The sequence below is a fragment of the Heptranchias perlo genome, chromosome 24 (assembly GCF_035084215.1).
Source record: "Heptranchias perlo isolate sHepPer1 chromosome 24, sHepPer1.hap1, whole genome shotgun sequence".
NCBI classification, from domain to species: domain Eukaryota; kingdom Metazoa; phylum Chordata; class Chondrichthyes; order Hexanchiformes; family Hexanchidae; genus Heptranchias; species Heptranchias perlo.
Genome location: NC_090348.1, coordinates 18,852,555 through 18,869,751, shown reverse-complemented (window position 1 = coordinate 18,869,751; position 17,197 = coordinate 18,852,555). Strand labels below are relative to the sequence as shown.

The 17,197-nt window shown below is 39.9% G+C and overlaps 1 protein-coding gene across 3 annotated transcripts in view; it reads left to right on the top strand.

The window, feature by feature from the left end:
- bltp3b (bridge-like lipid transfer protein family member 3B) overlaps positions 1-17,197 on the top strand; it is a 124,780-nt gene that overhangs the window by 81,166 nt on the left and 26,417 nt on the right. For all 3 annotated transcript variants that reach the window (XM_068004856.1, XM_068004855.1, XM_068004854.1), the window contains 4 exons: positions 386-1,923; positions 5,291-5,466; positions 13,991-14,157; positions 15,341-15,491. In XM_068004856.1, the coding sequence (XP_067860957.1) occupies positions 386-1,923; positions 5,291-5,466; positions 13,991-14,157; positions 15,341-15,491 (2,032 nt within the window). The remainder of the gene's footprint in view (positions 1-385; positions 1,924-5,290; positions 5,467-13,990; positions 14,158-15,340; positions 15,492-17,197) is intronic.

Sequence of the window (17,197 nt, the reverse complement as noted above, 5' to 3'; positions counted from 1 at the left end):
CTTCACTACTGAGGTGTGGTAAATAGAAAACTGAAGAGTGCGAGAAAGTTCCTGCTCTTTTTCCTTCAATATTCAATCAATTTCTTTGCAGCACCCAGGAAATCAAAATGTTAACAATTATAGAAATTATGAAACGCAAGCAGGTCATTCAGTGCAAACCAGTCTGTGTCTGCGTTTGACCTCTACATAAGCAAATAGTCCTAATCACACCCTGTGTTTAGTTTACCCACCCTATAACTCTGACCATGCAAATTGATTTCAGCTTTACTTCATAAAATGGTTCCAAAAATAGTATTTTTGAATGCAACATATTGAAAAATTGAGGTTGTTCTTAGCTGCTTTTCTAAGTTATTGAGACTCTGAAAATATCTTTGTTTTGTATCAGTTTATTGTTCCAACTGATAAGGGACCTGATGACCATCAAGACCGTCCACAATCAATTTCTATTCAGACAGCAGAGGTATTCGCTACAAATACAAGGCACTCACCAAAATGTACGCGGACTGACCTGGAGGCCATGCTGCAGGAGTTCAAAGATGATAACTTTTTTAGCAAAACATTCACAACCTTTCCCAAAACCACAAACAGTTTCAACATATTGCATCCAGTATTTCAAAGGCATGCCCATGAGCAGGACACCAAGTTGCATGACATTTATAAGGGCCTAGTTACTCCAAAGTTGAGTACAAATGCTTTGAAAACTTCTGCTGCTACAGACCTGTGGGCCATACACTTTTCTCAGTTTTGGGTCGACTATGAAGGCATGAAGAGTGGGAAAGGAAGACCTATGGGATTTGTGGATTCTTTCCCTCTTTCAGTCTGGGTTTGTCAACCCAATAGATTTGCAAAATCTCAAGAATCTGTCCTGTCTTCCAGACAATCTGGCTATCAAATTCCCAAAAGTGAATCCAGCGACTTTAGCATCCGTTTGCAACGTAAAAAGCTCTTGAGGGATTACTACAGTACAGAATCCGAGCTATTTACTAATGGATTGGGAAAATCAAATTCTTTAGATGGTACTGTTGGATCCTTGAAATCCTTGCAGTCTTCAGATGCAGATATACATGTTCTTGTACATATTCAAAAGCGTGTGAGTATGCAGGTTAATCATCATCAATACTGCTTCTTGCTCCGCCTTCAACAGTCGATAAAAATGCTTCAGGAACAATTTCAAAAGAATGTAGAGAAGGTGACTGGAAAGCCGGCAGAGCAGACCAAAGTTTGCATTGGGTTTTTAATTAAAAGTGCTGAAGTAGCTTTAATGCTTCATCCACTGCCTCAGACTGAAGCAAGCAGTAAGGCTGCGGCTGAAAACTCAAGTCCTACAGAATCTGTTCTTTCACCTTCTGAAAGTAGAGAAACTCTAGCAGCTGAGAATGAAGCACCAAGTGATGATTCAAGTTCCAACCATCTCAGCAAAAAAACACTTAATGAATCAGGAAATGTTTGGACTGAAAGCACAGATAAAAGTACTGTCGGGCCTATGGACCCGTTGCTTTCTAAATCATATAGTGACTCAGCTTTGATAAAAGGAATGATATCACAGTCCTCTTTTGATGCTGCTGTCAGTCAATTTCCAGTATCATCAGGTACCCCTGGAGACATTGATGGAACTAGTTCAGAAGATAAAAATCAGCTCAGTGAAGCCATAAAGTTATCAAATGCTGAAGCTCTCAATTTTTCTCAAAGCATGGAACCGCTGAATGTTTGCACAATAAACAAAGATGAATGCAGTAGTCTTTCTTTGTGTAAGAAGAATTGCCAAGAGGAAATGTCAAGTACTTTGCAAAACAAAAGAAATGGAACCATAGATTCATTAAATGATTTAACAGATCATGATCAACTGGATCCCTTGCGAAACTTTGATTACAGTAAAGAAACGCCACCTTCAACAAAGTTGGCATTACCTCAGTCAGTATCAAGGTATGCAGCTATTTGTAGTCAATATTTATCATTATTTGAAGACCATTTAGGATAATGTATGACCACACAGCAGTTCTATTATGGGTTAGTATTAATTTCGTACTTGGCACAGTCTATAACTGTCCTTGGTACTTTTTTTTTCTTAACTGCTCCTTGTTATGTTGCCCTATTTATGTAGGAAAAATATTGCTTGATGTCATTAGACATCATTTAGCATATGGACAAAAATAATTCAGCCAAATTATTGTTCTATGTTGCCAGAAGTGCTTTCTTATAATATTTGAAAAAACACACATTTTCAATTGCTCTGTAGTGGAACCTAATTGATTAATTTAATTTCACAAAATCTAAACAAGCAAAAATGCAACCTAAATCATAATCTCTGTTGTGATGGGTGTGAATTCTCTTATAATGAATATCTGAATCCCTATTCTGGCCTATACCTTTATGCCAGTTGTAGGTCTTTTTCTTTCTTGCTTATATGCAAATTTAGCTTTGTATAAATTTTGAAACTATACTTTTAAAACAAACATTAACACTCAGGCTCTACCTAGTGGTCACTTTGTGCAGAGCACTTACCTTTTTATGGCCAGATATTGCTGTAGCAGGGCATCTAACAGTCTGCCATAGTTAGACTTGTCCCTGCACCCTTCAGTTCAAAAAAAATGTTTGCCCACTAAGTTGCTGGAAGTGTGAGCTGATAATGGTGCAGTGAGGGAAACAGGGCCCCTGGGACCTGAGTAAACAGGGCAGCCAACAGGATATGTCCATTACCAATGAGATTTAAGGATTGGGAAATAAGCAACAGAAGGACTAAGAAGGAGGATGAATTAAAGAGAGTAAATTCATTGTCAAATCTGGTACAGAATGAGTAATAAAGAAAGGAAAAGTATTAAAATTTGACATGTTTAAAATCTCCTAAAACAATTCACAACCTGAAGGAATGAGACTCCACACTTATAATAGTTAATTTTCGGTGCCAGGGAGGTTGATCGGCAGTCATTAACATTTAAGTCGTTAAAATTACAACCCCTAAATATCTGCGGCAGGTTTTGTTCGTATCCACCGCGCAAATACAGCAACTTCTTGACATTCAATGCATATCAATAATCAGGCAGACAGCGAAATGCCATTTTCGCAAAGCTAACGGCAGAGCGGCGCAACTCAGACAACAACTTTTGGATATTCGCATGTAACTGCACATCTGCCTCTCGCCTGAAATTGCTGTACCATTTACACATAAATAATGGCAAGCGCCATTAACCTCACTATTATTTTGATAGCAAAATCTGGCCCAACATTATATTTGCTAATGCACCACAAGTTCCACTTGAAGTAATATCTATTAAAGATAAGTGTTGGACTTGAAATAGGCAGAGTTGGTGAGATCATAAAATTATAGAATGGTTACAGCGCAGAAGGAGGCCATTTGGCCCATTGAGCTCGTTCCGGCTCTTTGTAAGAGCAATCCAGTTAGTCCCATTACCCCGTGCTTTCCCCGTAGCCCTGAAAAATGTTTTCCCTTCAAGTATTTATCCAATTCCTTTTTTAAAGCCACAATTGAATCTGTTTCCACCACCCTTTCAGGCAGCGCATTCCAGATCATAACTACTCGCTGTGTAAAGAAGGTTTTCCTCATGTCGCTTTTGGTCCTTTTGCCAATCGCCGTAAATCTGTGTCCTCTGGTTCTTGACCTTTCCGCCAATGGGAACAGTTTCTCTTCATTTACTTTATCTAAACCCTTCATGATTTTGAACACTTCTATCAAATCTCCTCTTAACCTTCTCAGCTCGGGGGAGAACAACCTCAGCTTTTCCAACCTATCCACGTAACTGAAATCCCTCATTCTAGTAAATCTTTTCTGCACCCTCTCTAAGGCCTTCACATCCTTCCTAAAGTGCAGTGCCCAGAATTGGACACAATACCCGATAAATGATCTAGTCCAAATTTGGCAGAAAAGTTAGCGAAGAGGATAATGGATCAACTGTGGGGAATCTTCAAATATGAAATGGATGAAGTACAAAACAAATATATAGGGCAAGAAGGCGGTGCATGGATAAAGAGTCGTGTGGATAAATAGATTAACATAAAACTGAAACTTAAGAGGAAGGTGTTCAATAAAACTAGGGCAAGCAATTCTGAAGAAAACCATGAGGAATATAGAAAATATATTGCTGAGGTGAAAAATGATTAGACGGGCTCAATAGGAATATGAAAAAAAGCTGACCGATAACGTAAAAGAAAATAGCGATTTAGAAGCATATCAAAAGTAAAAGAATAATTTGAGAAGATATGACTGCTAAGGGGTAAATCTAGCAGTGGAGGATCATGGTATGGCAGACATATTGATAATTTATTAATCTTATATCTGTGTACACTTTCTATTGACTTTCTATTATAAATTCCTGTCAACATTTATAATGGCAACTGCCAGCCCACGTAAACTTGTCATGTTATAAATACATCCTACAGCCAGTGGAGTTGCTAACGCCATCACAGGTTGACAAGTTTATTCCGGCAGTTTTCATTATAAATTCCTACTTTCATACTTATAATGACTGAATAACATACTCAGAAACGAGTTGGGTTTATTTGTGACAAAATAAAAAGCTAAAGGTTAGATGGTGCATTTCTGGGGCACATCAGCACTTGTCACTACCATCACCTACCCAGAGTGAAGAAAATTAATTTCTCCTGATAGCTTGTGATGCTCAGGTTGGATCATGAGGTCTTTGCAAGCAGAGCACATTTCGAAATGCTATTCATCTTCAAGCACTGCAGTGGCACAGGAGTTTGCTGCAGCATAGTATGCCATACAGATTGTCACATTAATTTTTGGTTTTGTTCAGTTTATCACTCGCCCAGTTTGGGCCCGGCAGGTATTGAAGTTTTATATAATGTGGTGATGAAAGCTTTCAGTAACGTTTCTTTGGAGGCAAACATCAGAATTCAAGCCATGATCCCGATCCATCCTTTGCCCGGTTTTGGACCTGGCAAAAGTCAACCCTTATCCGATCCTGCTGGCTGGTAGCTGCAAAGTGGAGGTCAGACACTTCCCATGTCCCAATCTAACCACTTTTGCACATGTCTTAGTAACTGATTCAAGAATGGCAGCAAGTCCTTTGCCTGGCCTCTTGCCTAGAGAACAGTACTTGGCATAGGAGCCTAAAAGGAAAGGGATAAAATAACGAACACTTTTTTTCTTTAAATCTTCATCAGTTTTTATTTCTGTTGCGGCAATCCTTTTAACAATCTGTGAGGAAAGTGCATTCTTTTCAAAAGAATGCAATGTTCATGCACTTTACAAAAGTGACTTCTATAAACCTGCATCTAAATTCTCTACTTTGAATTTTTACACACAAATCAGTGGGAAACTGAAGGATCGTGCACAACCCTCCTTGACTAACTGTCCTGTAGTGTATAAAAATGTGAGGAGAAGCCCATCTCAGATTTCACTGGACACAATATCAATTGACAGCAATCTGCTTGAGGAACAGTATTTGGAGAGTGATGGGAATGAAAGCCTCCTTTTGTTGGAAAAGGGTAAGTTTATAATTCAAACCTTTCTGTTTTGCTTCAGTTTTTTAAATTGTAGACTAATGCTTTACACTGCACACAGATATTAAAATAGAACTAGCGTCTACAGCACAAAAATCTTTAGATTCAAAGCTTATTTAACTGCCACAAAACTTTTGAGATTGATGTATTACACAATAATATTTTGTATACAATGAAAATCTAAGTTAAGTTATTCAGTTAAACTGTATTTTTATATTTTGCCTCAGCAGCTTTCTCCTGTAAATTTGAATTTGTAAATTAATTTGATGGGTACATGTTCATAGTTTACACCACTGTTCACAGAAGAATCAGAGGCACAGCCACTGCAGATCAGGATTACATTGTTAATACTAAAACAAAAAAGACCTGATTCTGACCCACACAAAAAAAAATTGCTTTTGCCGGTTTCTGTGGGAATGCATAGCAGGAGATTATTTTCATGCTAGTATAAATAACGGACAAAAAAGTACTGCAAATTTTAACTGTAAGTCCGAAGTCAATGTTTGAGCAAGCAATTTAATACCTCCTGTTGCACAAGTGGAATTGGTACAGTACGCTTTCTAAACCCTGTGGGATCTTGTTCTGTTTGAGTCATCCTAATCCTAACTCATTGTGATCCGTACAAGGCTTATATTTTTGGCTAAACACTTTTGTGTCTTGCTTTATTATATTGGGAAAATATTAAAGTTGACTTTAACTGTTGTATGTCCCACTGTTTGTAGTTTTACATTATATCACATGAAATATTTTTCTCATTTCAAGGTGACATTGTAATGGAGAGTTGAAGGTGCTGTGAGAAATAGTTTCACAGTTATGTCCCTGAAACTGGTCCATTATACAGTTTATATATTAATAATTACATCTAACTTTTAATGTAATGCACAAGGGTAAATTTGTAAAATATGAATTGCATTCCATTCATGATATTGAGTTGTGATATTGCTCACAGCTTCATTGTTCAATATTTATTAGGTCTTCTGACATTTTTAACACGAATAGATAATTCAAGTTTCAATAAAATAGCGTGTTGATGCTTGAAGACCTTTGATTTCAGCAGTTCATTCTTATAAGAATATGGCCCAACTTGATGGTCTCCAGGGCACATGTCAAGCAAAGAAATGAAAACATTATCATGATGTTGCAAATAGGTGGTTGCACGTGGTCTCTTACTCCTGCATGCATCGTGTAAAGTCTGAGGACCTGCACCATGGTGCCAGTTCATTTCTTTTCCCAGCTAAAGGTTCTTTGCTTTTCATGCCACGTCTCTCAATTGCAAATATGGAAAAAAGTCTCCAGCTTCACTACAGGAGTACACTACACTAGACAGACATTAGAGTATCAAACTGGGTTAGTTAATCTAGCCTATCTGGGGTTTTTTTTAGGTTTCCCAGGGGTCTATATTGTCTGTACTGGGGCATTGAATATCAGGAAAATATATTAGGTTGCCCTTTTCAGGAGAAGCATGCAAGAAAAGAAAAGCAAGAGACAGATCCAAAGCCTCCTGAGTGAGAGGCCAAGAGAATGGACACACTCAGTAGTGAGATTTACCAGCAATTAGGATACAATTCTACAATGTAGATTAGGCAAGATTTCTTCACCAAAGGACCACATAGCTCCAGGCAGTTACTTTCCCAAGTGAGTTGTCATCATTGATTGACAGGCTGTCATGCTGAAGTAGGTGGACTTGGAAGAAAGATCCATGGCTTTCAGGCAGGGGACTTCATCCTATACTGGCCCTCAGAGTTGTAAACTGATGCATAAAACAGGAAATATTCAGGATGGTCACACCATTGCAGCTAATCCAGGCAGTGTTTTCAGGGGATTCATACTTCCATATTGCAGTATTGGAATGCCATCAGAAGTTTCTTTGGTTCAAGGGGTAAAGTTATCAGTACAAGGTACTGCCCATCAGCCAGTACACATATCTCAGGGTTTTCATAAAGTGCCTATCCATGGTTGTAGGGTATTTCAGGATGCACATCTCCACCCATACATGGACTATTAGTTCATTAGAGCCATATGCCTGTGGTCTGCCAGCATAGCCTTGCAGTAAATATTCATTCCAGTAAAAAGGGTGAGATTCATAAACAATTACAAGAAGTCCCATCTCGTGCTTGATGTACCGGACCACTGTAGTGTTATCATACATACCTGTTTGCCTTAAAACAGCCGCCTTAGAGTTGATAAAGGTTATAGATGCACAGAATGGGGCACCCGTTTGCAAGGAAACAGAGATCTGGGCAAGTGGATAATAGAGCTGTTCCCCTGGTACATCAATCACTTGTTATGAAGGGTGGTGAAATTAACTCCGGAACATTGCCAGATCTTAGTATGTGGCAAGCTGGTATGTTTGACAACACTACAGTGGTTTGGTACATCAACAAGTGTGAATAAGTGACTTGTTCCCACTCCCTTTTTCAGGATGCAGCCATTCTAGTGCACTGGTGTATGGGTCAAAATTACTCTTTTGACTCAGCATGTAGCCATAGTAGACAAAAGGCGGATTGTTTCACAATTCAAGTGGAAGATTAGGAAATTTTCTGGACTTGGGGGCATCTGCAGATAGACCTGTTTGCCGTACATGTTTCTGCTCAAGGACAGAGGCTGTGTATTGGATGGTGTCTCCTTTTCCTGCATGCAATTCCTCTATTTCCCTTGATCCCATGGATAGTTGACAAGATATGAGTTTATATAGCAATCGCTGTACCACCCTTACTGGCCCCACACCATGATTCTCTAACATTCTGGTAAGGAGCAGTGGTAGGATCCATTGCATTGCAAGAGGGATCTCCTCTCATGTACCCTTGGATGCGGGTACATGTGGCATCCAAACCTCGATGTTCTGGTTGATGTCCTGCTTATTAAAAGACAAAGACTATTAGATCAGAATCTCCCAGGTGGCTGAAGCATTGATTAGTTCCCACACGCTATCCATTAATAGTGCTTGTAACACAAAAAAGGAAACATTTATGCAGCGGTGTCCTAAGTGGCTTAGTGTTATCTCGAGTGATGATCTGCCTATTCTGAAATATCTCCAGCAACTGTTGGACATTGTTTAAAGCCTAGTTCTATTTGAGGTCATGTTGCTAATTCAGGCTTAGATGGGTCTTTTGCATTTGGCTCGTTAGAGAATTCTCTATTGGTGTCCCATTTTATGCAAGCTGTTTGGAAATTATGCCCAGTTAGACTGTCACTTGTTCCCATTTGGGACGTTAATGTAGTTCTTCGTAAGTTAATATACCCATCGTTCAAATCTCTTGGAACACGTGTGTTTCAAGTTTCTTGGATGGAAAACTGTACTGTTGTTAGACTTACTCACACATTTAGTGAACTGTAAGCCTTTATTATAGAACAATAGCGCACTGAATTGGAGGTAGCCTTTAGGTTGGGAGGTAGGAGACAGAGAGTGGAGATATAGAGTAGGTACTCTGAATGGCGAGATGTGACCAGTGGTGTTCCCCAGGGATCTGTACTGGAGCCTCAGCTTTTCACCATATATGATTTGGATAAAGGAATAGAGAGTTGTATACCCAAGTTTGCAGATGACACTGTTAGGAGGGACAGGAAGTTGCAAAGGGACATAGACAGATTAAGTGAGTTGGCAAAGCAAGACAAATGGAGTTCAATGTGGGCAAGTATGAGGTCATCCACTTTGAACCTAAGAAAGACAAATCAGAGTATTTTCTAAATGATGAGAAGCTAGGGACTGTAGAACAGCAAAGAGATTTAGCAGTCTAAGTACACACATCATTAAAAGCTAGTGGATAGGTACAAAAGGCTTATAGAAGGTTGGCCTTTATCTCAAAGGGGAGGAAGTTGTGATTCAGACCCCATCTGGGATACTGCGTTAAGTTTTCAGCATTGCATCTAAGGAAGGATATATTGGTCTTGGAGGGAGTGAAGTGCAGACTCACTAGAATAATACCGGAGCTTAGAGGGTTAAATTATAAGGACAGGTTATGTAAATGTTACTTTTATTGCCTTGAGTATGGGAGATTGAACAGTGGTCTGATCAAGGGGTTAAAAGGATTTGATTGGGCAGATACAGAGAAACTATTTCCTCTGGTGGGGGAATCGAGAACAAGATGGCGTAATCTTAAAATTAGAGCTCGGCCAATCAGGAGCGAAATCAGGAAGCACTTTTTGCACACGAAGAGTAGTAGAAATTTGGAACTCTCTTCCACCTCTTAATCCCTCCACTGCCTCTGCTTGTCCGACATCCAGGCGTGGATGAGTCGCAATGTCCTCAAATTGAATATTGGTACCAACAAAGCCATCGTCATCTGTACCCTCGTCACCAATTCCATCCCCCTCCCCAGCCACAGTCTCAGGCTGAACCAGACTGTTTGCAACCTCCCCATCCTATTCAACCTTGAGATGAATTTCCAACTCCATATCCCCTCCATCACACAGACCACCTACTTTCAACTGCGTAACATCGCCCACCTCCGTCCCCGACTCATCTGCTGTTGAAACCCTCATCCATGCCTTTGTCACTTCTAGACTCAACTGTTCTAATGCTCCCCTAGACAGCCTCCCATATCCTCCATAAATTTCAATTCATCCAAAACTCGGCTGCCCGTATCCAATCTTACACCATGTCCCACTCACCCATCACCCTGTGCTCGCTGAGCTGCATTGGCTCCCAGACCCCACCACCACAAATTTAAAATTTTCATCCTTGTATTTAAATCCCTTCATGGCCTTGTCTCGCCCTATCTCTGTAACCTCCCCACGCATCCTTTGACTTTGACCTTTTGTGCATCCTTCCTCCCTTCGCCCCACCATTGGCTAATGTGAATTCAGCCACTTCATAGAATTATAGAATGGTTACAGAAGGAGGTCATTCGGCCCATCGAGTCTGTGCTGGCTCTTTGTAAGAGCAATCCAGCTAGTCCCATTCCCCTGCCCTTTCCCCGTAGCCCTGCAAATTTTTTCCTTTCAAGTACTTACCCAATTCCCTTTTGAAAACCACGATTAAATCTGCCTCCTCCACCCCCTCAGGCAGTACATTCCAGATCGTAATCACTCGCTGTGTTTAAAAAAAAAAGTTTTCCCTCATGTCACCTTTGGATCTTTGCCAATCACTTTAAATCTATGTCCTCTGATTCTTGACCCTTCCGCCAATGGGAACAGTTTCCCTCTATCTACTCTGATTTTCTTGATTTTGAATACCTGCATCAAATCTCCTCTCTACCTTCTCAGCTCTAAGAACAACACGCCCAGCTTCTCCAGTCTATCCACAGAACTGAAGTCCTTCATCCCTGGAACCATTCTAGTAAATCTCTTCTGCACCTCTCTAATGCCTTTATATCCTTCCTAAAGTACAGTGCCCAGAATTGGACACAATACTCCAGTTGTGGCCGAACCATTATTTTATAAAGGTTCATCAAAACATCCTTGCTTTTGTATTCTATGCCTCTATTTATAAAGCCCAAGATCCAGTATGCTTTTTTTAAACTGCATTCTCAAGCTGTCCTGCCATGATGTGTGCACTTGTACCCCCAGATCTCTCTGTTCCTGCGCCCCTTTTAGAATTGTACCCTTTAGTTTACATTGCCTCTCCTCGTTCTTCCTACCAAAATGTATCACTTCGCACTTCTCTGCGTTAAATTTCATCTGCCACGTGTCCACCCATTCCACCAGCCTGCCTATGTCCTCTTGAAGTCTATCACTATCCTCCTCACTTTTCACTGCACTTCCAAGTTTTGTGTCATCTGCAAATTTTGAAATTGTGCCCTGTATACCCAAGTCCAAGTCATTAATATATTAATCAAGGAAACCAGTGGTCCTAGTACCGACCCCTGGGGGAACACCACTGTATACCATCCTCCAGTCCAAAAAACAACCGTTCACCACCACTCTGTGTTTCCTGTCACTTAACCAATTTCGTATCCATGCTGCCAATGCCCCTTTTATTCCATTGGCTTCAACTTTGATGACAAGCCTATTATGTGGCACTTTATCAAATGCCTTTTGGAAGTCCATATACACTGCATCAACTGCATTGCCCTCATCGACCTTCTCTGTTACTCATCAAAAAACTCAATCAAGTTAGTTAAACACGATTTGCGCTGCACAAATCCATGCTGGCTTTCCTTAATTATTCCACACTTGTCCAAGTGACTGTTAATTTTGTCCCAGATTATCGTTTCTAAAAGCTTCCCCACCACAGAGGTTAAACTGACTGGCCTGTAGTTGCTGGGTTTATCCTTATGCCCTTTTTTGAGCAAGGGTGTAACATTTGCAATTCTCCAGTCCTCTAAGGATGATTGCAAGATTACGGCCAGTACCTCCGCAATTTCCACCCTTACTTCTCTCAGCAACCTAGGATGCATCCCATCCAGACTGGGTGACTTATCTACTTTAAGTACAGCTAGCCTTTCTAGTACCTCCTCTTTATTCATTTTTAGCCCTTCCAGTATCTCAACTGCCTGTTCTTTTATTGTGACTTTGGCAGCATCTTCTTCCTTGTTAAAGACAGATGCAAAGTACTCATTTAGTACCTCAGCCATGCTCTCTGCCTCCATGCATAGATCTCCTTTTTGATCCCTAATCGGTCCCACCCCTCCTCTTACTACTCGTTTACTGTTTATATGCCTATAGAAGACTTTTGGATTCCCTTTTATGTTAGCCACCAGTCTAGTCTCATACTCTCTCTTTGTCCCTCTTATTTTCTTTTTCACTTCCCCTCTGAACTTTCCATATTCAGCCTGGATCTCACTTGTATCATCAACCTGACATCTGTCATATGCCCCCTTTTTCTGCTTCATCTTACTCTCTATCTGTTTCATCATCCGGGGAGCTCTGTCTTTAGTTGCCCTACCTTTCCCCCTCGTGGGAATGTATCTAGACTGTACCCGAACCATCTCCTCTTTAAAGGCCGCCCATCGTTTGATTACAGTTTTGCCTGCCAATCTTTGATTCCAATTTATCCAGGCCAGATCCATTCTCATTCCACTGAAATTGGCCCTCCATTTGAGTATTTTTACTCTAGAGTGCTCCTTGTCCTTTTCCATAGCTAATCTAAACCTTATGATACTATGATCACTGTTCCCTAAATGTTCCCCCACTGATATTTGCTCCACTTGGCCCACCTCATTCCCAGAACCAGATCCAGCAATGCCACTTATGCCCTACACTCTGGAATTCCCTCTGTAAACCCAATCCACCTCCCTTTCCTCCTTTAAGATCCTCCTTAATACCCATCTCTTCAACCAAGCTTTTGGTCACCCCTGCTAATGCCTCCTTTTTTTTCCTTATGTCTCTGAAGCACCTTGGGGCTTTCTACGTCAAAGGTGCTATATAAATTCAAGTTGTTAAGGATGTTTTCTTTCATATAAAAACTTGAAAACTGCAAAACCATGAACTTGTAAGCATTTTATTTAATATGTAAATATGATAATTCTTGTTTGTTTATGGAAATCTATGCTTGAACACTATAAGTCAACAAACACGCTAATAGTACGATAAAAGTGTAGATTTCCTGCTTCTGCACTCCTGGCCCATGCCAGGGAGAATATCATGAAATTGCACACTCCCAACGTGCGATTTTCCATCCATTGATTTTAAGAAACGGAAAATATTTTCTCACATGCTTTAAAACAGAAATTTAAAGACAGGAACAGCTGACTGGGAGGAAGTCATTGGTGTGGGGGAAGGAGGGGTAACTAAAGGTGCAAAAGGACTGCAGATGGATTGAGGAGGATGCTGAACGATGGAAACACGTTAGGGCCTGGGGGGACGAGTTAGGGCCTGATGCTTCTAAAGGGCCAACGATAGTTTGGGTCCCACTGTCTTGGGCCTCCTAGGCCCTCTTCCCCAACAATGCAACTGCATCCTGCTCCCTGCAATGCTACCACATCTCAGCTACTCCTCATTCTGTGAGGCTGTAGCACCCCCCCCCACCCCCCAACATATACTTCAAAACCAGCTCCCCAGTCAAGTTGAACCCAAGGACCTCCCCAAAATCCCTTGCCCTGTGCTCACAAATCCCTAGGCTGCAATCCCAGTGCCCCATGTTCCAGAACTGCCCTTAATATACCCAGATCCTGGGACCTCCTTCCTCAGTGATTCCAGAGTGTCTCTCCCAGTGGTGCTTCTGGAGCTTCATTCTCACATTCCTCTAAGTTGCTTGATTTTACTTCTTACCCCCAAGTATCCCTTCTTACTATACTTAGCTGCATTCATTAGATAACAGAATAATTTTGAGGTAAAAAGGTAAATTAACTTGTGCAATTTGCTTAATTGTACAATGAAAAAAATAGCAAAGGGATTAGATTTAATAAAGCAAATAATGAGTATGATGTAATCTTGTATGTGGGCCATAGCCCCCCTTCATATTAAAAAGTGGTGGTAAATGCATGTTTACACACACTTAGAATTGCCATAAATCTTCCCAATTTAAAATTTTCTTTTTGCATATCAAAGTTTGCAGCCAGTGTACACCTGCTTGTTTAGTGATATTTGTTCAGCTTGACTGAAACAAAGATTATGTTCATCTTCTCAGATGCTTGTATTGATGATGCCTCAGTCATTAGTCTTAAAGAAGCTTCTATTGATCAGAGTCCAGCAGAAAGTGCTAATGGGGCATTTGGGACTGAGGATTGTGGGAGAGTGTCACCAGATGTCTGCAGCGCTGCATCTCAAAGTGTGGAAGAGTCCCCTGGAGATTTGGTAAACATAAGCAACCTTCTGATCTTGCAGCATTTTGTAATGTAGAAAATTCTGTTAGCAGTTAAATGTTATTACGATGTCCGCTACAGGTAAAAGGGACCCAAAATAAGCTTTCAGTAAAATGAAGGAAAACTATGTTCTGTCATTCGTGGACATTCAAGTAGAGGTTTATATCTGGCACAAAGCACAGCTGGAAATATTTTCAAATAGTCTGTCATGTCATCTTGCATTTCTTTCTAAACCCTGGACTCATCTTCACTCTGACTTTCTATTTTGTAACCCATCTCTCCTCCCCCTTTTCCTTTGTTTTTTCTTTTTCTGCTTGCCTCATCATTCCATTTGTTCCCAAACACATGCCAAATGAATTGAGTATAATCTTGGAATAACCTCTTCATCAAACCTCTGACCATGTACTCCTTTTGTAGTCATGTCCAGCTCTGCTTAAGCAAGTTTGTCCAAAATTCCTCCCTACACACCATTCCCCAGCCAAGAAAGCAAGCGTTTCTAGTCATCTATCTATGCAGTGCTTCAACTGGCCACTAGTGTATTTGTAAGAGTACACTGGGTGGTTCTGTTTTTGCTTTATATATTGATGCTGTTTTTAATTCTAAAGATGTAGAGTTCAAGCCATCCAGAATAATTAAAAAATTCTGAAGGCAGCAAATGGAGTTGCTGCGAGTATAACATTAGCAGGTTCCAAATACCCAAATGAAGGTGGTGGGGAGGGGAATACATTTGCTCTTCCACATCAATTTTTTTCTTCTAACTTGGTGATTTTAGCTGATCCTTTCTATGATTAACTTCAACTGGCCACTTCTAATTAAATGTTTTTCTTACATTTTGCAATAAAGCAAATCCAATTACAATCGCATACAATTGCAGTGACAGGAGATGCAAGAAAATCAAGGTCTTTTAACCCAATTGGGTAATGCACCTTTTAAACCGGAATAGTTCATAGGTAAACGGAGTGATCCCCCATACACTGAGTATGTCAATTTCCTTCTGCAAGACTCCATAAATGGGTCTTTGACATAGCACTTATAACACCCACCCAGACATACATGCATTCACTGCAAGAGCCATATGTGCTTTTTGTCAAAAATATAACTGGTGTTTGGATGCCAGTGAGATGAGGTCTGTGCATTATTATACGATATATAACAAAACAATTTCCTTTTGACAGGTGTCAGTAATGGTTTTCAATGTCTTCGGTATTAACTGTACGATCGATGTGAAGGGTGAGGATGCAGCAGTGTGTCTCCAAGTAAACCAAGTGATACCAAACCAGCTTGGAAATGTCAATGTTCGGCAGTACCTTAGCAACCGTAGCATGGGTATGTACCAGATCCCTTTGGCTTTAATAAGGTCGGAAGTCATTTGGTATTTAACGTTAAACAGCTCAATAAAATGGAACTGCAAATGGTGGTTATTAGCTTAGGAAACTAGCAATCTCAGGAGTTAATAAATTATTTCAGAAAATTCATACTGCATTTATAAAACCTGATATTGCACACAGTCTGCATAATTTCCTAAAATATATTGTGTGTAAAATATTCAGCTAAACTTATCTGATTCAAGATGCAACATTCAATGACATTTTTTCATATAGGGGCCATGTATGGTACTTACAAAAAGGCACCATGCAATTTTATTTTCCAAGTATATATATGTATTGTTTGTGTCAGAATAGGTCTGCAGTTTGTACTTGAAAGTTTTCTTCCTAGAACTGAAATATACAAATTTTACTTCTTTAGTCCTCCCCCCAACCCTGGAGTCCCAAAGATCTGCTCTCAGCTTTGTGCTTAACCACTCTTGTAACTGGCAACTAAGGTGTGCAAGAGCTGATGCATCCTTCAGTATTCTCGCCCTCTCTGTAGGAAATCACCTCATTTCCTCTTTGTGGAAGGTTTTTTTTAAACTCCTTTTTACACTGTATTCAAATCTGAATCTTAATTTGTGTTCCTATTTCAGGAAAAGTTTCTGAATTGAAATATCTATTAATATTTTAAAATGCACAAAGCAGCTGGGTACAATAATAACTTGCATAGTGTATACAATCCATAGTGAGCGAGTTTGGAGGAAGTGCTCAAATATTTTTATTTTGCAGTATTCTCACTGATTTGTTTACATCCTGAATGCTATGATAATTCAGGACTATGTTGTACACTGGCATGCCATTTTTATTTGGGCACTGGAACAATGAGAGCAGTTATTGCAGTCACAGATTTCATTTCTGAGGCTGCCTAATGTTCAAGTCTGACAGACTAGTTCTGCTAAGACTTGTCAACTCTCAGCCTGCATCATCAGGTAGAGCTTCATACAAAATTCTAAGTCTATTTCTGTATTAGCATATTCCTTGGAAACTCAATGGTAATTGTACAGTAGCCCATACCCCACCTTATCAACTGAAGAAGCTTTAGGGGCATAGTTGTATTTGGGGAATGAATAATTGAGGGTACCAAAATATAAATAGGATTCTATAAAATATGGTGACATTAAAAAAAAACTCTTTAAGGATTAATTTGTGTAATGTAGTTTTCAGCACTGTTATGCTAATAACAGATTATCTGGTCATTATCTCATTGCTGTTTGTGGAACCTTGCTGTGCTCAAATTGGCTTCCACGTTGCCTACATTACTACAGTGACTACACTTCAAAAGTACTTCATTGGCTGTGAAGAGCTTTGTCCTGAGCTCATGAAAAGCGCTGTAAAAATGCAAGTTCTTTCTTTAATATTTATGGAGTGAAACTGACATGAATTTAACACCAAAGCAAACACTGCTGTGAAAGCTGTTAATGCCTGGGGCATACTAGTTTTTTAAAAAAAAGTCTTGCCTGTCTAGTAGTGAGTTTTGCACTTGTATAATATTGATATTGTTGTAGTATGTAAATGTGGCTTGGAAGTAATACCAAAGTCCAGAATTAATTTTTGGTGCTTGCAACCAGATAACAAGCAAGTGGGGTGATAGCGCATCTCTTCTATGCATTTGCACTTTAGGTGAATGTGGCTTAAGGTCTGTAGAATTGTAAATGCTGCAAA